The 27,310-nt window shown below is 46.5% G+C and overlaps 1 protein-coding gene across 3 annotated transcripts in view; it reads right to left on the minus strand.

The window, feature by feature from the left end:
• The window catches only part of FLNB (filamin B), a 72,275-nt gene that overhangs the window by 22,167 nt on the left and 22,798 nt on the right, over positions 1 to 27,310 (minus strand). For 2 of the 3 annotated variants that reach the window (XM_026052713.1, XM_026052715.1), the window contains exons 2-27: positions 26,423 to 26,671; positions 25,274 to 25,371; positions 24,070 to 24,217; positions 21,087 to 21,205; positions 20,290 to 20,367; positions 19,336 to 19,498; positions 17,776 to 17,973; positions 15,894 to 16,031; positions 14,744 to 14,870; positions 14,079 to 14,215; positions 13,552 to 13,745; positions 13,084 to 13,197; positions 12,422 to 12,565; positions 11,949 to 12,072; positions 11,567 to 11,727; positions 10,958 to 11,048; positions 10,508 to 10,677; positions 7,869 to 7,986; positions 6,957 to 7,219; positions 5,952 to 6,549; positions 5,550 to 5,723; positions 5,021 to 5,183; positions 4,477 to 4,637; positions 3,662 to 3,829; positions 1,162 to 1,285; positions 412 to 568 (exon numbers count right to left, since the gene is read on the minus strand). In XM_026052713.1, coding sequence (XP_025908498.1) covers positions 412 to 568; positions 1,162 to 1,285; positions 3,662 to 3,829; positions 4,477 to 4,637; positions 5,021 to 5,183; positions 5,550 to 5,723; positions 5,952 to 6,549; positions 6,957 to 7,219; positions 7,869 to 7,986; positions 10,508 to 10,677; positions 10,958 to 11,048; positions 11,567 to 11,727; positions 11,949 to 12,072; positions 12,422 to 12,565; positions 13,084 to 13,197; positions 13,552 to 13,745; positions 14,079 to 14,215; positions 14,744 to 14,870; positions 15,894 to 16,031; positions 17,776 to 17,973; positions 19,336 to 19,498; positions 20,290 to 20,367; positions 21,087 to 21,205; positions 24,070 to 24,217; positions 25,274 to 25,371; positions 26,423 to 26,671 — 4,379 coding nt within the window. Of the gene's footprint in view, positions 1 to 411; positions 569 to 1,161; positions 1,286 to 2,136; positions 2,227 to 3,661; positions 3,830 to 4,476; positions 4,638 to 5,020; positions 5,184 to 5,549; positions 5,724 to 5,951; positions 6,550 to 6,956; positions 7,220 to 7,868; positions 7,987 to 10,507; positions 10,678 to 10,957; positions 11,049 to 11,566; positions 11,728 to 11,948; positions 12,073 to 12,421; positions 12,566 to 13,083; positions 13,198 to 13,551; positions 13,746 to 14,078; positions 14,216 to 14,743; positions 14,871 to 15,893; positions 16,032 to 17,775; positions 17,974 to 19,335; positions 19,499 to 20,289; positions 20,368 to 21,086; positions 21,206 to 24,069; positions 24,218 to 25,273; positions 25,372 to 26,422; positions 26,672 to 27,310 lie in introns of all 3 variants that reach the window. The other variant, XM_026052714.1, reaches the window with a different exon arrangement.

Consider the following 27,310-nt stretch of genomic DNA (forward strand, 5'->3'; position numbering starts at 1 on the left):
CTGACTTTGAGCAACCTTGAGGGAAACTTGTTTGCTAATTTATCATCATGCAACATTCACTGCGGATGCCACATCGCGGCCTTGCTGAACTACACTGATAGAAGGCCGTCTCCATTTCAAATTCCAGTATTTTCATAATATTACAAGAAATGATATTTATGCCATTTTTGGCATTTGCAGAATGTAAAGGTCAGCTATGAGCCACACATTGTATAGGTGATGATTTTAAGACAGAAGTCTCACAAAACCAGAGTCAGAAGAGCACAAGAGTTTCTTAGGCAAGAGCTTCAAAGCCCAGCGAGTGGGTCACAGCAGAGGGCTCTGGGCAGGTCAGGCTGAGTCATATATTCTTTACATCCTCACTTCTGCCTAGAAACAGCTGCTTCAGCATCTTGCCACTCGATTACTTACAGTTATCTGCACAGCTAGAAGTCCTTGCCCRGCATCTTTAGCATCGACGGCAAACTCCACAGGCAGGCTGGCTGGAATGCCATAGGAGCTGAGACCAGGCCCACTGGCTGTCACCTTGCTGGCATCGTACGTAGGAAGYACCTTCACCTTGAAGGGACTTAAAGAGAAAGGCGTCATTGTCTCCCTCCTCCTGAGGTCAGAGGCTGGCAGCTATCGCTGCACACGTAGGTGCCCAGCACAGCGGGCACCAGGGAGCCGTGCCAGCTCTGCTGGAGCCCTCAGCCTCGGCCTGACCTCCAGAGGTTCCTTTCTCCTGAAGGCTCATACAGGATGACACCAATTTAAGAGGGGATGGGACACCCAGACAAGTCACTGTGAGCACCCGAGTGGGACACACGGCTCTGGCTGGGCCCCGGGGAGCAGGTTCAGCTCCCCCAGTCCTTGTCACGAGCGTGAAGCAAAGCTTGAAGGGGAGCTTTGCAGCTGGGGGGAATATCCCGAAGAATCCCAGGGGCTTGCGTGGGCAAGCAACGACACCAGAGCAGGAGTGTAGGTTCAGCCACACATCTCCCCTCCGCATTTCTGCTGCAGGAGCAGCAATCTCAARCCACAGCTACGCCCAGAAGTCGCAAGATTAACTACGCTCGCTAAGCAGCGGGGACCAGAGCTAACCATGCTGTTCACGTGCTGGGACAGCACTTTCGGATCATTCACTCTTCAGTTTACCAAAGTTYATCTTCCTCACTTTACCTGCGAGGAATCTCCTCATCAGCATATTTGACAGAGACCATGTAGGGCCCCTCCTGCGTGGGGGTGTACACCACCGTGTGGGTGCCGTCTCCATTGTCCACCACATTAACGGGCTCCACAAGTCCTAAAAAAGGAAAAGATTATTCTCACAACTTTGCTCTTAAAACTCAATTGCTCATCARCTGTTTGCTGCACAAATCTTCAAGATGCGCTGCTGATTTACACTTTGCAACAAGCTAAATTTCTTTTATGTTTTTGAATGAAGGCAATGGGCATGTATCAGTAATCAGTTTCCATTATTTTATACTCAAGAGCCCTCGACTTAATCCAGGCCTGTTATCCACTGCTCACAGGCCTCTCATCCTCATCCTCTGGCTGCTAACAAAAGCTAGCATGACACCAATGGAAAAATAAATAAATAAATAAATAAATAAATAGGTCTTTCAAGCCCGTCCAGGCCAAGCAATTGCTCCGAGCACACAGAAGATCCTTCCAGAAAGCAAATGAGTGCAGGTTATAATTGCCTGAACTGTCATTTACAAGATTATACGCTGCTCCTAGGATGCACTGCACAGAAGTGGGCCCTCGAGCCAGTCAGTGCACAGCCCTGATCCAAGTCTCCTTTCACAACCAGGTATTTGGAAAGGCAGCTTCATTGCCTACAGGGGAGAACTCTGCAAGCTGCCAGAGCCCCAAGAAAGCAGGAGCAATGATTTCAGTATGCATTAAGCTAAATCTACAGCAGATTACATAACGTATCGGGTCAGATCAATGCACAAAGAAGGCTGCAATTATGAGTTGGCTCTAGAACCAGGGCATGATTAGCAGCAAAGCAAGTTCAACAGAAACGTGGAGCAGCCATGCAAAGGCTAGAAGCCATGCAGCTTGTTCCCATTCCCTCCTCCAGATGATTCTTGCTGCTGCCACGTGGATTTTTAAAAGCCCAGATTATCRGTAGTCAATGAGGGTTCAAACCTGTCTCAGAGTCACCCTTTGGGTCACCTTTAAAGAAATCCGAAATGGCTTTCAGTGGAGAGCGCCATGCCTGGGAATCCGTCTCAACCACTAAAATTAAAGAGCTGTTACCTGAAGGGCACTTGGGGCAATACGAAATGATACTCGGCTGCTGAATCCCCTCTTCCCTCCTACCTAGTTGCAGCTTACACCCAAAATAGACTCAATGCTAAGACACTATGTCATTGAAACACAGAATCACACAGAATCACAGCACAGTCGAGGTTGGAAAGGACCTCTAGAGATGATATAATCTAATCCCTGCTCAAGCAAGGATACCTGGAATACAGCTTCTTATACTGAAGAAAACACCATTAATCCCATCATTTGAGAGCCTTGCTGCTCTCTGGAGTGTCACTGAGCGATTGTACAGCGTGTTTAAGACACCCACGCAAGCCAATGACACAGGTTTCCCAAGTCACTACTTACATTTCAGCTGCTCCAACCCTGCTACTTCCCTACATTGACAAAGTTGCAGGAAACCTCCCCAGCTGCTGCAGACTGGGCCACACGCTTCACGTCCCCTGCAAAGGGCTCACTGGCTATTGCCAATGCCACAAACCCTGCTCACGCACCAGGAGACACAACTAACACTCGCAGGGAGCCATTTCAGCCCACACAACACCCCTAGAAAACCTCCATGCAGGCAGATGGTTAACCAGGCAGCGYGGGGTAGCAACACACACCAACCCTCACTGCTGCTCCAAGCACGGGCTTAATGGTGCCTTCCAGCTCTGTCTCAGGGCCCATGAAGGGATATTCCTATTTCACTGGGTTTTTTGTCTTCTTKTTCTTTCTTGGTGAGTTTCTTTGGCAAAGGGGAGAAGTGGGGGGGGAAGGTGGTCCATAGAAGAAAAAGACTAAAGGAATGCTAAGCAGCAAAAAGATATCTGCCAACTGAAAAAGCAAGCACAACATCTAAGTTGTGCTGGAGATCACAGTCCCCCCCTGCTTCCAGGAGGCTGGACAGTTTTCATGATCAATAGAGAAGGTGACCGTTGGACACCTGAGCCATAAGCTCCTCCAGCACCACGGCAGTGTGCTCGTGGCGGGACACCGTGCGGGGCAGCCACCCCTCACGTGTGTACTGGGGTGGGATGTCCTTATTCCCAGTGTTCATCCATTTCATGCAATAGAGACTCAAGCTGGACCTTTGAAAGGACCAAAGCAGCACTTCACACTGCTGAAAGGCAGCAATGAGGCTTTCAGTTTGCTTTTCTAGGCTTATATCTAAGCCACAAGTGCTCACCAGTGATGCCGGCTCATAAAATCACTTCTCTCTAGATTAAGACAAAGCCACTGTCCAAGCAGCAGCACCCAGAACACAGTTCCCCTCTACTCAGGGCAGGACGTTCTTGAGGTGCACACACCAAACRAACAGGAACCAAGGGCAGTGCTCATTCAAGTGATATTACCACCTCTGCAAGCAGGATCACAAGCACGTTATCCACTCAAACACAGGGGCACAAGAGTATTCAGTTCTTACCTCTGGGTCCTGCTACTACCACCTCCAGGGGCGCTATTCCCGCCTTGCTGGTGTCTACAGTGAAGGACTGCGGGATTTTGGCTCGAACAGCTGTTCCCAGACCAGGTCCCGAAACCTTCACCTTGCCAGGATCCACAACATCCTTCACGGGAACCTTGAAAGGGCTACCTGGAAGTTAACACAGCAGATAYGGTGGCTGAACCTGCTGCTGCCATGCTTCAGTCGCGCTGCTGGCAGGTGGATCCAAACAGGTACGACTACAGCCAAGAGCTGCAGCTTATCCGTTCCCAGAGAGGAAGAGCCCCCTCACACCACCACACAGAGCAGTGGCTACCATGCGAGCTCCCAGGGCAAGGCACCACGTTTGTGCTTTCACAGTAGCATTTTACAAGATTCCTGCACTTGGGAGATTAAAACCAATGCTCTTCACTCCACACTTCCCTGGGCCATTTTATTACTGTCCCTGAACTTCAGGTAGGAAGGAGGACTCCACAGTCTTCATACTATCTCTCCACTTCTGCAAAAGCTGCAAGTRTGAGAACTTCCAGCTTCTAGATTTGCACTGTCTACTCAACAGATGCTCTTCTTCCTCAACTAGATTTCAGGTTGGGATAAGTCAAGGGTAAGAAAGCTAAACATAACATCTACAGAAAATGTAGCTATCTTGCTTAAAGACAGAAGTTGCACCAAGAACATCTGCCAGGCTTATTCTGAAGACCTGCTGCTTGTCAACCAAATGCCAGCTTCTAGGAGGCACCAAGACCTTAGCTCAACACCCTCCCCCTTTGCCAAAGCCACCAAACAAGAGCTCTTACCAGGTATATGCTCCCCGCCATACGTGATGTTGACATCGTAGTCTCCTGGAACGTAAGGAACATACTCGGCACTGCAGCTGCCATCTTTGTTATCTTTACAGCTGATTTTGGACTCTGATGGCCCTTCAACAGTTATTCCAAGTCCACCAATTCCAGCCCCTCTGCAAAAGAGAAATGCACATCATCAGAACTGATTCATTAACAGTCACTTCAGAATGCTCTCAGTTTGGTTGCATTTTAACCCTTCACGGAAATGCAGTAACCTGACTTCTTTTGCTTATCTTTCGCGTGCTCTGGGATGCAAAGTAGTTCAGTTTAACCTCAATCTTATTTTTCTGGAATTTAATCCTCAATCACAATCAGCCTGTAATATGTGAAGAGCAAGGAGTGCTCAGTACCCAATAAAGGAGCACACACTATAATCAAAAGGACACCGCTTGACCATTTTATAAATATTTGCACTGGAGCTGGTGGCCTGTGTTGCATAGCCTGCTAGACTGCTCTTTCCTGAGATATTCCTCAAAGGTCAAGCAGGCCTAGTTACCTGGTGACAACTGAAAAGGCATTTGGCTGGTTGGTGAAAGCTTCTTCGAGTCCAGGTCCTTGCGCCCTTACACGCGACGGGTGGCAGCCCTCAGTCACATTCACTCTAAAAGGGCTGTTTGGCACCGGCACATCATCGTATGTTACACTGACTGTGTGGGGGCCTGTCAGAGGAGGAAAAAAATGCATTTAATTTCCTGAATATACAATAACATGCAGCAGTTCCTAAAGATCCTGCCGACTTAGATGTCAGTAGATAGGTAAGACCTCCCTCCTGTCTTCTGCAAGGCTGTATCACAGTTTCAGAACTGAGATGGCCTTTATTTTCCTTCTGAAATGATGTAACCAGAAAAGCCATTTTTTCAAGTTAAAACAGAGCTAGTTCCTGCTGAAATTTCTACTGCACTGACACAAACTATGTTGAGATGCCAACAAGTTACTGGCAGACCTGAGCAGTTTGCCAAATGAAAGTGTCGGAAGAATTGCTTGTTCTTGGTTTTCCCCTGTCCAGCGAAAACCACGGAGCTCACCYTTCTCAAACGGCGTGTACTCCACCGCATACGTTCCGTCGGCATTGTCTGTGATGAGGCAGTCTGCTGGAGAGCCAGATGGGCTCGTGATCTGCGTTCTGATGTGGTCGCCTCCAGTCTTCGTCAAGGGTCGAGCATCTACAGTGAAGTCAGTTGTAGCTTCTCGGAAAACATCTGCGGAATACATTTTGAAGAGTCACTTCAAGAGCCACATGTAATTTCAGACGACAAAACATTTTGTTAGCCCGTTTGACAAACAACTCATTTCAAAACATTAAAATCATCTCAGAGGTCACCATGGTAACACTCAAAGCCGTTAACATTTTACTGCTCAGAATATTCTACAAAAGAAAGAGCCTTAATTTCTACAAATTTAGATAACCTGACCTGGGTTGTTCTCACCTTTCCCTTCAACTCCTGGCCCAAATACTTTAACTCTGCTTGTGTCCACAGCTGGCTCCACTTTGACCCGGGCAGGGAAATTAGGTACTTGCTGTCCTCCATATCTCATCTTGATTGTGTACATTCCAGCCGAGAGCGGCACGTAGGTAACAGCATAGGTCCCATCTTTGTGATCCTCAACCTGCACTTCTGCTTTCGAACCAGAATCTGACAGCACGTCCACGCGCAGGTCCCCAGGTCCGGCCTCCGTACAGTCAACGTTCAGCAGCCCTGGCTCTCCTACTTTACCACGCTCAAGACCTGGGCCCGTGGCACTTACTTTAGAGACATCAAAAGGCATTTCAATGTCTGCTTTAAAAGGTGAACCAGGAATGTGAACCTCTTCGAAGAGAATGTTTACGAAATACTCTCCTGGCTTCGTAGGCAGATAAGAGACCGAGCAGGTTCCATCGCCGTTGTCCGAACATTCAATTTTAGCTTCACACGGACCTTCTACTGTCAACCCCAAGCCTCCGGTTCCGGCTCCTTTGGTGTCTATCATGAATTCTGCCGGTGTTCCCACAAAGCCCCCTCGAAGACCTGGCCCATGAGCTTTTACCTAAAAGAGGACAGGCGGTTGAGCTAAACATAAAGGTCTCTCTTTTTTCCCCTATGCTACTACCAGCTTAGTCTCTCGGCTTAGATTGGTTTATACATCAGACTGAATTAGCAAGCTCTTAAGAAACACACAGAAAACAGTCTCTTCCCCTACCCCCTCCAATTGTACCCCCCCAAAAAAGAGAAAATGTTTGTCTAGAAATTAGTTGGATGGAAAGACAAAGATATTCAACTTTCACCATAGYTGTTTTTATGAAGCCACGGATCCTGATCAAGGAACAACTTGGGAGTTCTGAATAAGGACATTCCTTGGTCTGGCTTGGCCAAATCCAAGGCAAACTGCAAGTCGGAGCACACAATGCAGTTTTCAGCTATTACTGCTGTTAAAGCCATAAGCTAATCACTTACCTTGGAGGGATCTGGAGGGAGAGTGGCCTCCACAGTATACGGGCTTCCCGGGACTGGATTGCCATCGTAACTAACATCCACCACGTACAGTCCTTCTTCCCTCGGGATGTATTTTGCAGTACTGCACTCCTTGCCTAGCACTGGTTCCACCAAACACGGCACAGCTTTCCTCATAGGGCTGGAAATATTAACATCTAGTTTACCTTGCCCACCAGCTCCTTTGGTGTCAATGACAAATTCCTGATCCTTCCCTACCTCCACTCCTGAAAAAAAAAATATAGGAAACCCATCTTACTGTGTTAAGTACTCAAAGTTTGATAATGCTCCAAGAAATTTCTCATGCACATATCACTATGAAAAGATGCACTGACAGAGGCCTGTTCACTCTGCATCTTCCTACATTAAATAACATTAAAAGAAAAAAGCCCAGGGCCTTGATTAATTGGAAGCTATAAAAAGCTACAGCGCTAAGCAAGCCAGTAAGACATGGCCTGATGGTATCRGAGAGGGGCTTGTTTCAGGAATGCAGCAAGGTTTTCCAGTGCATTTTTTTTCTGTTTCTCAGAAATGAAGAGACTMTATGAGCAAAATTCCAGGCTCTAGTGACCTAGCCCCAGGGAAACTAGATTTTATCAACAAGCGCCTGGCCTGGTGCAGAGCCCAGCTCTCTTTGCTACAAGGGACTAAATACCAACATGTGCTATATCCATATCGTGATATAATCTTTAAAAAAAATGAAATTCAGCCCTTGAGACGTGTAATAATGTTACAAAATTGTACAGAATTATAAGGAGAAAAAAAAMMCAAGCTTTTTTTAGCCATTTATATTCTAGCAGAATGTGTCAGCTACAGCAGAGATTTAGAAGAGACGTTAGAGACAGGCTGCATGTCACATAGACGATATATACTTACTGTTTTCAAGCCCATTGACTTTAACTTTGCTTAGGTCTAGTGGAGCAGCAACTCCCACCGTGAAAGGGCTTTTCGGGATAGGGTCGCCACCATAAGTCACCAAAACCTTCATTGGACCCTAGTTAGAGAATTTAGGTGTTAGCTTAGCTCTTCACTTCACACAGATGCACAAATACTCAAGCACCACATAATCATTTCACCTAATCCATTCAGACTGACCATAGCTAAATTTACTAGTCTATGGACTTCTTGAGCTCTCATCCTACTGCATCCCGTGAAAGCATTAAATGGTTTTTATTTAATGCAGGAAGAGAGAAAAAGAGTGTTCTTTCCATCGTTTAATTAGACTATATTCCAACTTCCTGGCTAAAATTCAGGCTTGAGAGGGTTCCCACCATCCCAGAGCTGAGGTCTGACAGCTGAATGAGTGACCCGGTGCTAAAGACCAGGTGTCCCCTTCCATCGCATGCAGAGACCAGGCCTGCAAAGAGACCATGTTATTGCAGCATTTGAAATACCAAGCCTTTAAGCTGCACAAGTCAGAAAGATTAATGCCCTTGTGTATCTTGGCTGCAACAGCACACAGYCATGGCAAGCTCCAGCCCAAGACGTGTGCTCCTTTTATTCCCTGCTACCACAGTCCATATTTTAGCTATATTCCCTGTTTGCTTCCGTGGCTTTCCTGGCTGGTTCAGCTGCCAGTGCAATACCCACGAGCGCTTCACCAAGCATGCGAACAGCTTCCATGATTATTCGTRGTTGTTTTCAGAAARCACACACACGGGTAGCTGTAGCAACACCACTAGCGACATAGATAAGGCTGAGCAAACAGCGCTAAACCAAGGTTCTTCAACTGCTGACGCTGTCCCTCAGGAATGCAACTACCTATTAATTCCTCCCACCCCTTTTGAAGGGTCCAGAGTTTCAGCTGAGCTGCCACTGCTCACAACCCTAGAGAAACAGGGATCGGGAATGGCCTGTGTGCTGCATACCCTGGAGGGAAAGCAGGGCTGTGCTCGTTAGCGTGCAGTTCGGTTCCACCTCCTCCTTTCACACACACACGTCTGCCTGCAGCCTCTCTGCAAGTCTGCAGCTTCGTCACAACCCGAGCTCTCTCTGCACATGCAGGGTAACACGGCACATGGAACCACACAGGCACAACCCGGGAGCTTGCTTCATTTTCTTGTTCAAGAGCTATCAGCTAAGCAGCTCCCCACTGTCCTGCAGAATGGACACAAGCTCTGCCTCTGCGGCACCCCAGCACTGCMGTGCAGCCCTGCATGCCAGCAGCCACAGCTCTGCTCTCATAYACCTAGCAAAGGTTGGAAAAACAGCCAGGTCTCACTATGGCTTAATCAAATCCAAACCCAGTGAAAAAAAATCCAAACTAATGAAACTATTTCTCCCATAGAGGTGATGAGTGACGACAGCGAGGAGAAAGTCTCTGGCTCTGGCCACAGGATGCAGTAACCCTGAGGGCAACCTGCACAGAGACTACCTAATGACCTGGTGAGAAAGAAGATGGGCACGTGCTGCTTTACCCAAAGTCTCCATGGAAAAAACAGGCAGTTTTCACAGGGCCACAAGCCTGCCCTGGATGGTTTCACCATTGCTCTTCACACCAACACTGAGTGAACAAGTAAAAGCTCCTCCAAAGAGGCACACCAGCCACATTCTCTGATCATGAAATCTCTTTACCAAAATAAACACTAGCTCTACGGTCTATTCAGGAGTGCTGTTCCAGTGTTATCAGATAAATAATGCTGAAGTCCTCCTCTTTTTTTTTTTTTTTTTTACAGCTGCTCTCCAGGAAGTTGGTGCAGGTGACAGAGTGGTTCATGCATGTGTTTAACAGGACAATAGCAGCAAAACACTTACGCATTTTATCTCAACACTCCTGCCTGTTGGTCTACAGGAATACATTGGATTCACGCATGCTGGAGTGAAAAACACCCCTTTACAAACGCACAACCACAGACAGAAAGATACTTCTAGTTATTAGCAGCTTCCATTTATAGCTCTGCATTGGTGTTGCTAGGAAGCATCTGTCTGTGAAGCAAAATGAGCTAGACTGATTTTTTTCTCCTGCCCAGGAGCAAACCTCAAACACAGACACACACTTTGATGCATTTAATCTGSAGGCCGGCTTTCCGCAGTACTGGTTAGTTTTTCCACCCTGGAGCCGTTTCCCTGCCGCTGGAACGGCGTGCTTTCCGTGCACGTTGCAGCCCTCAGGGGCCCGCGGGCCGCTGCCCAAAGCCGGGCCGCACAGCGGCTGCTGCAGCCCAGGCCGGCAAGCAGCCGGCTCCGCCRCGGCACACGGAGGGTTTCTCACCTTTCCCTTCGACTGATAAGGCAGCAAACGGCTTTCACCAGCACGGAACAACAACACGTGGACATTACTGCTTTACTATCTTGCTTGTTCTCAGAAAAAAAAAAAAATTACAAGCTACCAAATAAATCAACCAGACTGGTTTCCAATCCAAACTGTTCTGGAGATTGGCATTAGGGCTCCTGGGAACAGGAAGCCTGGCAACTTTTAAGTGCCAATTCTTCTGCACAGAGATACCAGGGAGGGAGGTGAGAGCTGCAGCAACACGGGCCATCCCTCTGCGTTTCTCCAGGAGAATCAGACCTACCTGCTGAATCGGAGTGTATCTAACAGTGTGGGAATAGTCRTAGTTGTCAATGATGTCCAGATCGGTCACTGCCTCCCCAGGCACAGGGCTGCTGAACTGCACATCCAGGGGCGCTTTTCCAGCTCCCTTAGTGAACACAGTGAAGTGTGTTGGCTTGCCATTTTCCACGCCTGAAGAGAAACATTGATTTCATGCATAATTTATTTTATGATAAATTATTCTAATTCATGCAGCGCTCAAGTGCAGAAATCCCTCCCAAGAAACACTTGGTATCTATAAAGCCCAGTCAAGCTAAATGTCACGGGAACAGAGCCGTTTCCAACCACTGCCATCCACCCAGTGGAACACAACAGAGCTCTGCAAAACCCCAGCCGTGTTCAACAACTTGGCAGCCCCGAGACAGCCCCTCGTGGCCCGACACGGCTCACATCACCACGACCTGCCACTCACCCGTCTTGCTCAGCCCGGGGCCTTCAGCCTTCACTTTGCTGGCATCATGTGAAGGGTCCACCTTAACTCTGAAGGGGCTGGCAGGGATTTCCTGTAACAGAAACAGTTTTCAGAAACACACAAACTGTAAAACAAAGACGCTTCACCTTGCTTGGACACACTCTTCCCCACAGTGCCTCACTGAACAGTAACATGCAAAGCCTCGTGCAAAGTTAACAGCTAAATTATTTCGCAGGGGTCTCTTCCCCATTTTTTAAAGGCATCTTTTTGTACTTCCCATATTCCTTGGAGAGTTTCCTAGGTGTTTGATACTTTACAAAGTGGCTTTGCTTCACTTCTAGAGCCAGTCAATATGCCATCACGGAGGTCACATTCTCATTATGGCAGCTCAACATATTAAGTGCTTGAATTTCAGAGTGTCCAGTCAATCCCTCTCATTTTTTGAGCTTCCARGTACTATGAAAGAGTTTAGTGACAYGTATTTGAGCASATATGGAAGGAGCTGTCTTTAGGCAGCCAGAGCCAGCTCTTCAGTGGTAGGTACTCAGTGATCAAGAAACTGATAACTTGAGTCTAGAAACATCAGGCTGTAAGATCAAAGTTACACACCTGTCCTGCAAAAAGCACTTTGATCGTGTAGCGCCCAGCCGCTGGAGGTGCATACTTCACTGTGAATGTATCGTTAGCATTGTGGATGATGTCAAAATCTATGTCTTCTTCCTCATCACTGACGACACGAGCATCGCACTTGATTCCGACACTGACATCACCTAGGACAAGCAAATGGAATTTTTTCAGATGGTTTGTAGAGACGCTGCCAGCCAACTAGCTATCATATTTTGATTTCCAGTAATTCCTCAAGTTACCACGTTAATAACAAAACAAATGACAATTAAAGTTATTTTCCATGAAGGAAAACGTAGACCAGCCTCAGCAAATCACATAATTTCCCCCATGCAGGAACTAGGGCGACAACCCAGCTTGCTCTCACCTTCTCCAGCATCTGTGCAATCAACAGTGAAGTGCGTCGGCTCRTTGGCTTTCAGGCCAGTTCTCTCCACGCCAGGTCCAACCACTTTCACTTTCTGGGGATGACTACCTTGACCAATTAGGACCTACAAAGATTCGCAAGAGTCAGAACTACATATCTGAGTCACGTGGTAAATGACAGTCAAGTAGGAGCGTTATGTGCACAGAGGCTACACTTAGTTTTCCACAGCACAAAATAACCAAGGTAAGAATGAACTGCCGTGGATTTAGTGTAGTGGCATGAGACCCCCCAACAAGGGAGCTTTTAAGAGAAGAAATCCACTTTTCAGGTAGCTAGCTTCTTAAAAAGACAAGAAAAACGGTGCACTTCCAAGTTCACAGCAATGCTGATTACATTATCTAATGCTCAAACTAGTAGTGACTCTGAACATTGCAAGTGGATAGAAGAACTAGTATCACTGTCTCTGTACTTACCCTAAAGGGGCTATTGGGTACATTGGCTCCTCCCCAGACCACAGAAATCGTGTGTTTGATTGGTTTAACTGGCACRTAGGAACAGGCAAACACTCCGTCAGGCCTGCTCTTCACCTGGATATCAATAGGGTTTCCTTCTCCATCCTAAAAAGCAGTAAATACAAGGTATAAGTAACTTTAAAATGTTTGCATAATTCTAACAGCCCAAGACTGCTTCAATTTTTTAAGCTGTAACTCAGCAATACTGAAGGAATGTGCAAATTAAGCTGTTTTAAGTCTTTGCCATCTAAACCGTTCATTTCCAACATCAACTCAGAACACAGAGCGGGGAGCTTTCAAGCACAGGTTAGCCTGAGACTCACAGGCTCAGAGAGACTTTGGGTGTTTCCAAGTGACAAAGCCAGGAAATCACAGCTTGCCCTACTGAAGGGACTCCAAGAAAGGAAGTAACACCATGTATTTCCTACTCAAGGGAGAGGTCACCTTGTCTTGAGTTAGGTTCACTAGCTGACTACATTACCAGATCAAAGCACAGGACTGAAACAGAATTATACATGCCCAAATTAAGTGATGCGTAATGCAGCTGAAAGACTTAAGGCATTTTTCTCAATGGAATTAAACCTCTTTTGCTGGAGTTTCACACTGCTGCCTTTGGCTTTTACCTGGGCATACATCTTCAGAGGAGCTTTCCCGGCATCCTTGGTTTCAACTGTGAACTCAGCAGGATTGTTCACTATACAGCCAGTCCTCTCCAAACCTGGGCCATAAGCCCTCACCTAAAAATAAAAGCATCTTAGCTTGCAATTTGGAGTGGAAAATAAAATGAAGTGATTTATTTCTAAAGCAAGACCCTCCCTTTCCACAAATCTCACAAAGCACAGGATACATGTGGAGGCTAGTGTGAAAATTGAGAATTTTGACTAATTCAGCAGGTTTCTAATATGTTAATGGAAACCACAGCAATGTTATTAGAAAAAGCTGAGTAATATCTGGTCGGAGCATCTCAAATTTAGAACTTTAAATAGAGACAGCCGAAGAACCAATGTGTTAACCAGCAGCTGTTAGAAACATCTCTATCACCCATTTATATCAGAGAGGTGTTACACCACAAGGGAGTTCTTGTRCACCACCTTATCTGGGTTGAAATCTCCTGAAGCTGGTCGGATGAAGGCCATGTAAGGGCTGTCTTTTATGTCTTCATCATCACACATGATGTGAACAGCATATTCACCAGGCTCTTTGGGCCAATACTTCACATCGCAAGAGCCGTCATTTTTGTCATCACACTCAATTTTAGCCTGAGAAGGACCTTCTATGGCAAAGCCTGAAAAAGGAAGAGACACTTACTAAATACATGCTTGGTTTGTGATGGCTGCTTATTTAAACCCACTTCCCTCATTTTAGATTAAACACACTCCAGGAATATTGGGAATAATCAGCTATTCCCTTCTAGTTCCCACCCCACAAAAAGCATACTTCTGTCTCCAGGACTTGCCTTTAATATAGATTTCAGCCCTGCACACTGATATAAGCTTGCATTCACATCAGAATGAGACAGGGACCTGGTTTTCACTCTGAGAGCTACTGTTTCTTTGGATTTTCTTGCTAGCACTGCAATATTCAAAAACATTTCATGCCACCTGAGTAAATAACATACCCAGAGAGCCGACCTCTGTGCCGATGGACTCGACCACGAAGTCAGCAGATTTACCCACAACTCCCTCATGAAGCCCGGGCCCCCAGGCTCGTACTTTCTGAGGACCTGCTTCGTGACCCACTTGAACCTCAAAGGGGCTACAATAAAAACACAGACAAGGTTCAGGATTAGAAATGAGGGCAAATATTGCATCCATATTTTCTCCCCAGACATTTTAATGAGGCTTTATACTAGATTTCCAAATTAATAGATGCCATTTTCTGATGGCACAATGCCCAGCCGACTGCCCTATTTCCAGCAGAGAGCTCATCTAACCTGTCACGTGCTTACATCTTTTGCAGCACAGATCCCCAGTGTTATACACTTGGCTTGTGCTGTAACAGCACAGAACCCTTCAAAAACTCACAGCAAAGTCTAAACTGTGTGAACCACCAAGTGTTATTACTTTTTCCCTCTGTCACTTTGGCTTTAGAGAGACCAGTGGAAATCACCCTTCGCAACCCTCCAAGGACCAGGCACCGTGGCCCCAGAGCACGCTGGAGATGAGCAGTCCCCGCCACCATTCGCAGAGCTCTCCTGAGCGCCAGCTTTGCTTTAAGAACCTGCCACCTACGTAGTCCATTGAAGGCCACAAACATCCTTGAGCAGAGCTGCTCCTAACTCACCTTTTGGGGATGTTGTGTCCGCCCCATGTAATCGTGACCACRTACTTCCCTGGGGTAGATGGATAATACTCAAATGCATACACACCATCTATAAAGCCTTTTTGTTTCACAAGCTCCTCCAGGCCCTCTGTTGAAAGAACAGTTCAGCATTAAACTTAACAGTTTCCATCCTGCCTTCAGTTACTAAGGAAAATTCATGTTTTCTTGTATTTTTATTTTTAGCTCGGAAGTGTAAGTTTCTCCCATCAGAAAAAGAAGGGGGGTATCTGATTATAAGGACTGTTAGTTCTAGTTGCCCCCTAAGGACAAAGACAGCAAACACTTCCAGAAGAAAAATAGCAGAAAAGGTATTTTAAGTTACCAGACTTAATAGGTTCCCTTGTGTTTTATTTTCTTAGTCTGCAGTATGATGCATGTCATATGTTAAAACAAAAAAGCTTAACATTTGTCAGACTTTGCAACCACAAGTATGCAGGGAATGCCTACTTTTCATTTTCTGCAGGATGAAGAATTTGGGGGAGAAAAGTCTCGGGCAGCAGTTTGCAGTGACGGGCAGGGGCCCTCCGGCCCGGCGGGCACCRCACTCCAGGAGCACCAGGCCCCTCTTTTTGCCGCGCGGCCAGCTCGGGAGCACGGCACGGACACAGCGGTTCCAAGGAAAAGCTGCCGGGCCAGCAGGACAAAGTCCTCCCTGGTCCTCCCCTTCCTCGCCACGTCCTGGGCACCTCGCATAGCGTCACTCCGYGGTGCTGGTGTTTCTAGTTTTATGTTATGGGAGCAGGATCTCCATCCATCAGGGACCCCGGAGTGGGACCTGCTCCAGCGGATCGGGTGAACAGGGAACGGGAGCGGATTGTGGCAGGCAGCCATGTGGATTTTCTAGCTTTTGGTAATTGCTGTGCTTTAAAATGGAGAGACCTAAGATTTACCTCTAAGCATCCAACTAAGTTTTATACCATAGACAATTAAGGAAGGTGTAATCTTACCCGGCCCGGCTGGATAAGATCTACAAACTTGGCACAAAGGACCAGAAACCTCTTCTGAGATTTCCCCTTTTTATGGTGATACAAATCTCATCAATCCCGTCAGGCCACGAGCTTTTTATTGCTCTTCCTTCTTGCAATCTAGGGTCTTTTTGGCACGCACTTACTTGGCCCCTTTATAGTGACAGCGAGCTCTCCGCTGCCCGCTGCCCTCGTGTCCACCTTGAAGTCGGCCGTTTCCCTGATGCGGACGCCTTTGGGTTGCAGGCCTCTGCCGGTGGCACGGCAAGCGTTTGGATTGCAGGCTGCAAGGCAATTTCAGACATCAATACSGTCTTTGATTCTCAAAATACACACAGCCTAGCCAGCTTGGAAAAACCTTTACTTAAATGTTGACTCAGAGCAACTACAGCTTAGCTTTCAGCACAAGTCTTTATGTTATAGTAGAAAGGAAAACAGATACGGAGCCTGTCTGGCCACGGTACGTATCCCACAGCTTTTGGACGGTAGCATTCAGTACAGCCAGGCAACACCAAAATCCCTTAAGAGCGATTTTTAGAACTAAAGCCAACCCTGTAGCCATGTCACCTTCATGCTTGATGCCAGCTATCAGCATGAAACTTTGCTGTAGCTATCACGTTACAGATATTACTGTACTAGACACAATTTTCTTGCTGCCTTTCACTTCTGGCAGCAGTTTGCAGCACTGGGTGAAATTTTTCTTTGCAATTAAGTCCTAGCAAACACCACCGTGCTGTCCCTTCAGAAGCACAGGACTTGAATAATGGCTGTAAGCCAAGCCAAGCTGCAAATGCATTTTTTTTTTTTTTTTTTGATTGGAGATGTAAAATCAGCCCCTCTGTTTGTGGCAGTCCATACCCACAGAAGTAAAGCCATGAAGACCTCAGCAGAACAAGGCAGGGTGGCAACACCACATACGTTGGGCAGAGTCAAGGTATGGGCAGTAAGTTAAAAATGCTGAGGTTAAGTCTCTACTTGCCACTGTTATTCTTCAAGCGCTTCTCCAGAGCTGCAGAGTTTCTGCAGAAATAAGCTAACGCACACTTACAAACAAGTTCTATTTTACAGCCCCAGCTATCGGGTGGTCTTCAATTGCAGAGACCTGAAGCGTTTGCAGAGTCTCACCGACCCCGTTTCCCAGTCACTTAAACCCCAACATGCATTTTCCCACACACAGACCGTGCTTACAGCAGGAGCACAAGAGTCTGCCAAGCAGCTCACCCAGAGCCTTTCAATAGCCAAAGTTTGACCTTCATCCCCGTGGCAGCCGTATCACTAAGTGCCCCACACTGGACAGCATAAGCAAAGAGTGCACGGCACCTGCTAGCTCTGAAAGCCAACGTGAGCAGACAGCAGCAAGCCCAGCTCCGAGTGGGAAAGGTCCAAAGCCTCCTTGCACAACTGAGTCAGGCACTTGTGGTTAAGAGTTTCACACACTGGGTCACACAGTGTTCCAGTTTGCTTGCAACCTTCTTCCCCAGCCCCAACAAAACAGAGCCCTTTTGGCTCAGACAAGCTGCAGGCTAGAAGCTTACAGAGAGCAAACATGACACGGCATCCTGCACACCTCTTACCAACTATGAAGCCATTAGCAGTGAAGTCCAAAATTCCACAAATGGAGGGTAGCTCAGGAGAGATGAGCAGAGATCTAAAAGCGTAGGAGCACGTAAGGACGGAATAGAAAGCAAGTTAGGTGTCAGTTAAGGAGGAAAACAGTAAATATAGTCATTTAAGGGACAAAGGTGGAAAACAGCAAGACACTGCATAGCTGCATAAAACACTTCAAAAAATACAAAGGGCAGCTTAACATTCAGAGTTCTGGCAAGAAAGGAAACACTAGCAACGAAAGCCGTATTCCTGTCAGAGAGCACCATCTGAACCTGSTGAATATTGAGATGACCCAATGGATTAGGTCTAAGATGCTGAAAGGTACAGAAAACATCCATGGCAAGACTCAAGTATATTCTGAAATCACCTCCAAGGTGAAGAGCAGCCACCTACATGTAAATGCATTTTTAAAAAGCATACCCTCTCCAACAAGAACACTGCAGGGAGTCTTGGGAATTGCTTCCCCTGCAAAAGTCACTCTGACAGTGTGAGGACCAGCTTGCACAGGCTTGTAGATGCAACGGTAGACTTGGTTCCCTTTGTCCTCTATTGCAACTTCAGGAAGGCTTTTTCCTTGAGGATCCTCCACCTCCACGACCACATCACCCACGCCAGCTCCTGGAGAGGAAACAAGAAGCCTGGTTGAGCCTTGGGGCGCTCAGTGTGATACGTTTGGTCCTACCTTTAGGACCAAAGCCCGTGCTAGGCCAGCAACGCTCTGCTGTCATTGCTAAACACTGCCTGAAGTTCCAGCCTCCGCCGCCTGCAACCAGACGTCCGAGCAGGATGGGGACGACAGCACGTCGCCTGCGTGAGGCCGTGCTGCTGACAGCACTCGCTCTCCCCACCCAGAGGCTTTCACAACCGCGTGACATTTAGACACACATGTGGTACAGCTGCCCTATTGCTACAGCTCTGCACCTACCACACCCTGTGCCACAGTTTCACCAGGCCACCCCATCCTTTAACAAAATTGGTTCTGTATTTAAATGAGATAAAGTTTTAAAGGGAGTTAGAAAAAGAAGAAAAAAATTAAAAAATAATACAACCACACAACAGAAAATCCCCAAACTATCTCATATGATGCCACCCCCAGCTTTCTTCTCCATGTTATTCTAGTCTCCTGCAGTTTATTTCATTCATASAAGTTAGATTAGGAGCTCAGATGATGAGAAGGCTGCTCTGGACAAGGATCCTTCTCTACTGGACAGTAGAGAGCCACTTTTGTCCAGACACCTGCTCCTCACACCCCTCATTTCACTCATTATACAACAAAAACAGTTTTCAGAGGCCAGACATGTCTTTACATGATTCAGACTACTCCCTCTCCCAATTAGAGGATGAATGTAACATTTCCCCTCACTACAAGCACATTTCATTTTATTTCTAAGCGCCCTCAGGCAGAAGGCAATTTAAAATAGGCTATTCAGCATATTTCAGAATTTAAATACTTAAAGTAACTGCCCTAAGTAGTTTCACATTGTTCTAAATGGATTAGCATTTGTAGCATCTTATTGACTCATTCCTCTAGGCTACAGCATTGGATTAATAGCAGGCGACAAGCCACGTGATGGAGATGCTCTAATGAAGATAGCAGCCTTCTAATAATTAYAAGAGACGTTGAAACTAGTTTGTCACTGAAGCATGAACTCAAAATACTGCAGCAGCAGGTCCTTTCAGTGAAGTTAAATATAGAACACATTAGGCATTTACAGCTTACTTAGATCTCATCCTTCAGAGAATTCCTGTTTAAAAGGAGTAGGGGGAGCAAACTAGCAGGGAACTCTCCTGGTGCCATTAAGCAGTTCATGGCAAAGGTCTGGAGAGTGTCTAGCATCCTCCCATCTGAATTCAGCTCAATATTTCAAATACTTCACACACAGCTGAAGTCTGCAGAGCAGCCTGACTATTCCTTCAGCTGCAAACACTATTTGTCTGCTCTTGCAAGGCTGTAGTTCAGCCCTCATTAGTTCTGCTTACCTGCTGTGTAAAGGTCAAAGTAGGTGGGTTTGTTAGCAATGTTTCCTGTTGCCTCCAATCCCGGTCCCTTTGCTGTTACTTTGCTTGCATCTCCCTGGGCTTTGTCAACGTTCACCTCGAATGGGCTCTTTGAAATGTGCTGTCCAGCAAACAGGACTGAGACCTAGAGCCACATGAAAACAGCGTCAACCCCGAATCACTGGAGCAGACACAGTGAGCGCTCAGTTACCACTCGGTGCCTGGCGGATTGCACTGCCATGTAATGAAGCACAGGGTAAAACACCGGAATGGTCAGGGTGGAAACTTCATGCCTCGGAGGCAAGAGAGACTGGGCATCAGAACCTGTCCACACAGCATGACTGCCTGCCACTGTGCTCCTCATCACAGGGCCAGCCACACCAGTCGGGACGGCTAAATCTGGATGTGCCAATAAAATGCAGATCACTCCCCAGCAGTGAAGCAGCACCAAAGGTTGCGTTTATCTTGGCAGGCAAGCTGCGAGGACAGGCCCAGCCATTCAGGTCAGCGCCAAGGGATGGGATCATCCATCATAAACCTGGTTCTACAGGCYCCTGGGGACAGAGCTGGGTGGGAACCTGCTCTGCGAAAGCCCTCAAGTAGACAATATCATCAGCAAGGAAACACAGCAACCCACAGAACTGGTTTCAGGAGCTGCAGCAAGCGGCCCCACGCGAGACGAGAGCCACCCGTAGCACTGCCTGCAAGATCCCCTCTCACTCAAACACCCACACTCCTTCTCCCAACACACGCATCTCTCTCCCCCTTGAGAGGGGGGTGTCCATTAGTCCAGACTGAGAACTAGCACCCCACCGGGTTACCTGTTCTTCAGGATGACCCCCACAAGGCCATTATGCCATTAGAAAACGTGCAACCCCAAGGGGCTCATTTTATCACCTAGCAAAGCAGCTCACTAGCTCTGTTCTCAGGACTTACCTTGTGAGGTCCAGTAACCTTTGGCACATACTGAACTGAATAGGTTTTGTTTTTGTCACTGGATGGCATCACCTTTGCCTGGGAAAGAAAAAACAAAACAAAACATGTTAGAGTTGTGCCTATGCACTGCAGTYTAAGGCTCTTCTGGTAGCACTTGATCCTGAGAACTATTTCCAGGATCATACATGTTTTTGTGGATGCAAGTATACTTGCTAACTCTCCATCTTGCACAGAAAAGCAACAACCAAATTGGTTCTGTATTTAAATGAAATAAACCAAGCTACCATTCACCCAGTTATTAATTGTTATGCTAAGGCCAAAGTTGAGTCCAATGTACAGCTGTATTTTTCTGAAATGTCGAAACATGATCAAGTGGAGCATTTGGATTAAAAGTTTCTATAAACATTAGAACCAGCATTTTAACTCAAAATGATTCATGGCATCTAAATAGCTGGTTTAGCCATTTTTGCAGAATGAGTAAGGGTAGGCAATGATTTAGTGATGCGTGTTATCTAAAAATGCACATCAGCATGTACTCGGCCAGTCCAGCCAAAGCACTACAACCACGGGCCATTTGTGTTCTTTAGTTACAGAGTGAAGATATTTTTTATTCCAGCTTTTCCAGGAAGGCAATTATGAGAAAAAGCTTAATGCTTGCACTTTTGATAGATGGTATTTTGCAACCTCTTTTGACATCACTTATCTGCTAAGACCTTACTTGCTAATGAACACGGTTTCTGTAAAGCTTCAACATTCAGACTGGCTTTGAGCTTTGCCCAAATATTTAACATACGCACCTCTTCTCTGTTTCCTTCTGGATCCTCTATAAAGACCATGAGGTCTCCCTGCCCAGCACTGATGGTGTCTACTGTGAAGTTAGCCGGCTGCTTCACCATGTTCCCATGAGGCTCAATTCCTAGGAGGCAGATGCAGAGCGGCAAAATCAGCTGTTGCTACAAAACCCAAAAGGGAGCTTGGAAACTACACGCAGGGTGTGCAACCCAGCCTCCCACCGCACCTGGCGGCCGCCAGCTTGTACCTGTTCACCACCCACCCAGAACATCAGGCTCATCATAACCCCACTTTCATAACACAAGCAGTTGTAAAGTTGATTGAACCAGCTCATAGCAGGAGCTCTGGCAGAGGCTGAGGGAAAGCAAGTGGCCCTGCTGGCTGCAGCAACGGCCCGAGTGTCACTCGGGCACGTGGCCACCGGCCCTGCCGCCCCGGCTCGCTCGCAGCCAGGGCCACGCGCGCTGCTGGGGCCGGCCACTAATCCCAGGCAGCCTTTTGGTAAAGGCATTGACTGCAGCCAAGACAGAGAGCTGCTTTTAAGCAAGACAGTTCTGAGTCGCACTGTCCTACTTTACTCCACTTCCAGAGCTTAAGCGGTGGTTTAGATTTCCCCTTTGAAAGCTGCTCAACTATTCGCCAGACTGAACACTGTATAAAGGGCACACAGAACCATCTTAAGCCATGAAAATCCTGCAGCTCACTGCCAGTGGTTTGACTTGGAGTCAGCCTGTTTCCTTACTCCTTAGCACAAGGCCTGCTAGAGCATGCACTTCCCAGCACTGTTTCATCATCCCTTTATACTTAGCCCTAGGTCATTACACCTGTCATGGTGGTGTCAGACTGAGTGGGTGGAAGCACTTCCCAAAGCTGCTAGTTCCAGACTAGTCCAAACATATATACCCTTCCTTCCAAGGGAATTACACATCAGCTTATTCACAAAACCATGGGCACTACTTCTCCATAGCACAATTAGTGGAAAATGCAAAGTCTGATAGATTGTAAGGGAAGTGGTTGTGAACAACAGAATTCCTGAGCCTGTTTATCTTCAGAAAACAAWGCTTGAGAGCAATGCGAGGAAGATTGTGTTTTTACTAGGAAATCTGAGCATTCTGATAAGGTGTTAACAATTGACATACTCATTCTTTCGAACTAACCCCTAGATTATCATCTAGTTTAAACAGCTACAAATTTGCTCTGCATATCTTCAGTGCACTGTGCAAGCCTTAGAATAGGGCATTTAAGTCTCTCTCCTGAAGGCACAAACCCATGGACCACTAATCCTCAGAAGCAGCTTTGGCCAAGACGGCATTAACAAYGGCATGTTCTGCATATGGTCTCTTCTTGGTGTTATTCTCTTCTCAGAGATTTACTTTGGCTGCTTAAAGGAGAATTCATAGCAAATGCACCCCTGCCAATATGCACAATTCTCTATCACACTTTCAAAGACTCATTTTACAGCAAATTTCCTCAGACAGCGAACCTAAACTAGAGCAATAGCAAATTTTACACCTGATGACCACCTCTTTCTGGAAGCATGAAACTGGTCCTCTTTTCACCAAAAGTCCCCGTCCAGTTTACCAGTGAGCTCTCGCTGCTGGCGTCAGTCTGCCGCTCCATCCCTGGGCACACCTTAGCCAGACAGCCTTGTCATTTTACATTCMGTGACTCCATTCTGGCAATTAAGTTTGGGAAAATAGCAATCTTCCAAGAGCTGCTCACCTGTTATAACCTCCATTACAACGGCATGAAAGCACAAAATGCACAAAAATAGAAAAACAATCCAAGTTCTTGAAATAACAAGGGCATGAATAGAGCCAGACTTGGAAGACCAATGCAGATTGATCAAAGTCACTTATAAAGAAACTGCAGTATAGACAGTTTGTATAATCAAGTTCTGAAAAGCATGTCTCTGTGTTGTGCTGCAGAGGCCAACAGTAAAAGCACATGAGCTCTAAGCAGGATGTTGTGCTAAACCTGCTTTGGACTATAACTGCTAACTACAACTACAGTTTTGGACTATAACACTAACTGCTCTTTAGYGCATTTCTCTGTGCATCCAACCACTTGAGTTTTAACTGAGAACCAAGCTGAAAAAACAGCAGTATCTAAAAAGCTCAAGAAGGTGCACCCCTGCACAACCAATTCTGCAGTCCACTAATTCTAAATGTCTTGAAGGACCACACAGTAAGCCTCACATCTAAAGGTGGAAGGGAGAACAAACTGGATGACAATGCATAAGATGTCTTGCTAAATATCAAATGCATTAAAGGTAAAAATGTGTTACTCRTTTAATTGTACTTCTGTTCTAATCTAGAGTAGAACCAGTGTTGAAGAAATCCATTTAAAATGCAAGCAAAAAATACGGGTAACTATACAGATCTACAAATGCATAAATATTTATGGATACATCCTCCCAATTAGCAAACACAGCATTATTTAACGTTTGACAGGTTACCAACCCATCTTTGTATGTGCAAAATATTTACACCTGCCAATGGAGGTAAATAATCGATGTAGAATCAGTGTTCCCCGATACGCCTGTCAGCACTGCCCAGGGAGCTGGACCCACTGCCTCYACCGAGCAGCTGCCCAGAGGTGGGCACAGACCAAAGTGGGACTCCTTAAGGTCTGCTTTCTCACCCAGAGCATTCACTCCCGTATCAGGGACCCTCAGCTGCAATACTGCTACGKAGATTGCAAACCAAGACCCTTTTAGTCCCATCTCCTGCTGCTTCTTCCAGCTGCGGACTGCAAGGCTGGCAGCTTGCAGAACAGGTTCAGAGAGTTTGGGGAATGTACATGTTAGAACTAGGAGTGTCTTTTGGACTATATCCATGTATTTCTGAAACCAGGTGCCACACCAAGAGTATACAAGTGAAACTTTGAAGTCTGTTACAGTAGGCCTGGAGTTCAACATAAGCAAAAATCACCACCCAGTTTTCTAAAGAGTTAAATTCTCTGTGCAGCTTTTGCTCGAGTCCTCACCTCTTCCATAAGCTCTTGCTTTCTTTGGATTCAGTTTAGGCTTTAAAGGAGCTCCTGGTTTGAGCTTGGCTTTGGGAAACTGCGACAGGTAAGTCATTACAGAGTGTTCATCCACATCAGGGTGGATTATTTCTTCAGGGGTAATAACCTGAAAAACAATGGAATAAAGTTCACTGTATCAGAGTGTGGTTACTGCATGGCAAGAGCTCCAGCACAGRTTCTCACATTTCCAAACTCCCACTCGCTGACATCATTTCTTACATCCATTCTCCCTTAGACACAAACATCATTTATTATCTCATGGCAAGAAACTCAAGCAGCTCATTACAGCCCCAATGTGCTTTGAGGGATGTGATGCTTTTTGCACCTTGTTTACTAGGGCTGCAGTGAAAAAACTAAATAGTAACTCAAGACAACGGTAGCTAGGCTGACACCCCCCCCCCCAAGAGCTACCTGAGGATAATTAAAACTGAAAAATTAAGACCTTGTAATCTCATCCTGAATAGCTACAATCCTGAACTGCACAGACTTGCAGAATGAAACTTTTGTCCAGTTTCTTTTCCTGGTCCCAAGACACGAGCCAMCCCACAGTTTGGGATATTTCAGCACTTCTGTCCAATATTACCAGTATAAAAATAATCTAATCTGAAAATATAAAGTTCTCTATTTAAAAGTCATCATTGCAAGAGATTTCCTAAACCAGTATTTTTTTTTCTTCCAGGAACTCAGTGCTGTGAAAGAAAGAACTAATTCAATGGACTACTAAATAGGGCACCACTAAACATGCCCCTTTCCCCCACACCATCTACACGTTGGAACTCTGGCTACTTTCAGTGCAGAGACTAAACAAAAATACAACAGCCAGCGCTCTGATATATAACAGAATATTACATTAAAATCCGTCCTTCCGTAGGCAATTTCACTCAAGCAAACAAGCAACTTTCAGAAGTCTCCAGTTTCACTTGCTCTTTCAATAAATGTGGCTTTGCCTAGAGCCCCAGATGCCCAAGAAAGGTTATCCCTTGTGCCCCAGCAGGTGCCTGGAGCCCCAGATGCCCGTGCAAGGCTGTCCCTTGTGCCCCAGCAGGTGCCTGGAGCCCCAGATGCCCGTGCAAGGCTGTCCCTTGTGCCCCAGCAGGTGCCTGGAGCCCCAGATGCCCGTGCAAGGCTGTCCCTTGTGCCCGGCGTGTGCGGCAGCCCTCACCTGCGGCACCCCCAGCCAGTCGTCCGCCTGCTGCATGGCCTCGCGAGCGTTGTCAACGGGCTTGGCCGGGTCCCAGGTCTCCCAGTCAGGGCACAGGCCTGCAAGAGGTTTCACTGGTTACACGTCATCTGCAAAGAAGCTTCCCTAGCTAAGGAAACCAAGCCATCGATTCCACAGCTGCTCGTATTATGCACTTATACGGCACATCACTCAGGTCTTTGCGAAAGTAAAGGAAAAATTTAAGCCAGCTCATATTAGTAAAAGAGCTCCTAAGGCAGACTCATCCACTTAGCATCCTTTAATTAAAGGAGAAAAAGAAATGATATTTTGATGTGTGTCAAATCAAAACAAAATGGGCATATGCTGCCAACTGAAAACACTCTGAGACAATAACTGGCATTTCCAAGGGCTTCTCTCCTAGCACGGAGATCCAAAAGCCAATTCTGAAAGTCTCCCACCCGCCTGGTCACTCAAATCAAAAACCAAGGGCAGACTTTCAGGCAGCCACCCAAGCGCCCTCTTTTAGACTCAGCCTGTCAAAGACATCTCTCACAGTTCAGTCTCAGTGCATGTAGTGAGCCCTTCTGTTCTGCTGGTTCTTTTGCAGCAAATTCAAGAAAGAACATTTGAAGTGCTTGCCACAGTGCCCAGACTGAGTTACAGGAGCACCAGCAATTGCAGCAGCAAGGCCATTTCACAGGAAGGTAAGGGACCTGTGCCCCTCTCTCGGCCAAGGCAGCACAGCCTTGGCTTGCTGAACACTGAAATTCAGGCAGGGTACAGCTCCTGGCTGCCTTGTGCTCCCTGTGCAATCCTAGTCCAGGAGAACACATGAAACCTCCTACTGCTCCCTGAATTTGAAAGGTTGTTGGCACTTGCTGTGGGAACAAGTCTTTCTTGCATTTAATAGTCACTATTTGCACCTTTGTCCCTTGTTCCCAACACAAAGCTTAGATATAGCAACTCCAATAATGCAATCACTCGTTCCACTGGAAGCTAGTTTTCCTCTTGGCTAAGTCATCTACAAGGTCCTTCTTCCCACAGCCGCCTCAGACAGCAGGGTTTTTTGAGAGCCTCATTTCTCCCTCCAGCCAAGCAGTGAAAAACTCATCCTAACGACAGCGCTGACCATCCGAGCAAAGGACTTACCTGGAGCACAGCTGTCAACAAGAGCCCCCAGTGCTTTGCCATCCTGCCAGTTTTGATTGAAGTTTGTGATCGGCAAGTAAGGAATTTTGTTCTGAATCCACCCCAGAAGTCTCTGCTTAGGGGTCTGCTTTTTCGCATCATCATCGCCTTCATCCTCCCACACTGGCATGGAAATTGAGTAGTGGAGGATAAGGGTCCATATTAGGCCAAGGATCAACTTCAAGTTTCCATCAACTATGGCTTTACTATCTGGAAGACAAGAGACATAAAAACAATTATCCCTCATCTTAAGGGACAGAGACACATTTATAAAGAATCTAGCCCAAACTTGTGTCCAGGTGGCTATAGACAAGAGAAACTACCAAGGTCACTTCAGGCCCTAGTTCAGGAGAGAGACTCCACTCTCCATGCCCCAAATTAGACAGGAGGAAAGAAGAGGCTGAGGACTCAGTGTTCTCCAGCTACAACACAAAAGCCACCCAGTATCATCACGAATGTTCTCACATAATTAAGCATGTATAAGTAAGTATAAGTAGATAATCCATCATTCCAACAAGCTTTGGGTCTCAGACCTATTTTTGGCCGGCAAACTGCACAGCACAACCATTACTACAGACTATTCTTCCTTTGCGCCACTTTGAGGTGCTGGRATTTCCAGCTCTACTTATCTCTATTTTGTGTCAGTATCAGGCAAGCTGCCAAGTTGATGCTCTAAAATTGCAGACCTTCCCACTGGTGCTGGGGTTATATATATCTGTTTTTATTTTTGCACGCATGCACACAGGTTATAGCCTGCAAGGAAACAGCTCTGGTAGCATTTTTCTGGTTTTCCCCTCCATTACAGTGAAAACAGAAATCTCTTCTCAGTCAACAGAAGTTACAAGTGAT

This window comes from Nothoprocta perdicaria, unplaced genomic scaffold (assembly GCF_003342845.1).
Source record: "Nothoprocta perdicaria isolate Ctin4 unplaced genomic scaffold, notPer1 scaffold_9, whole genome shotgun sequence".
In the NCBI taxonomy this organism is placed as follows: Eukaryota; Metazoa; Chordata; class Aves; order Tinamiformes; family Tinamidae; genus Nothoprocta; species Nothoprocta perdicaria.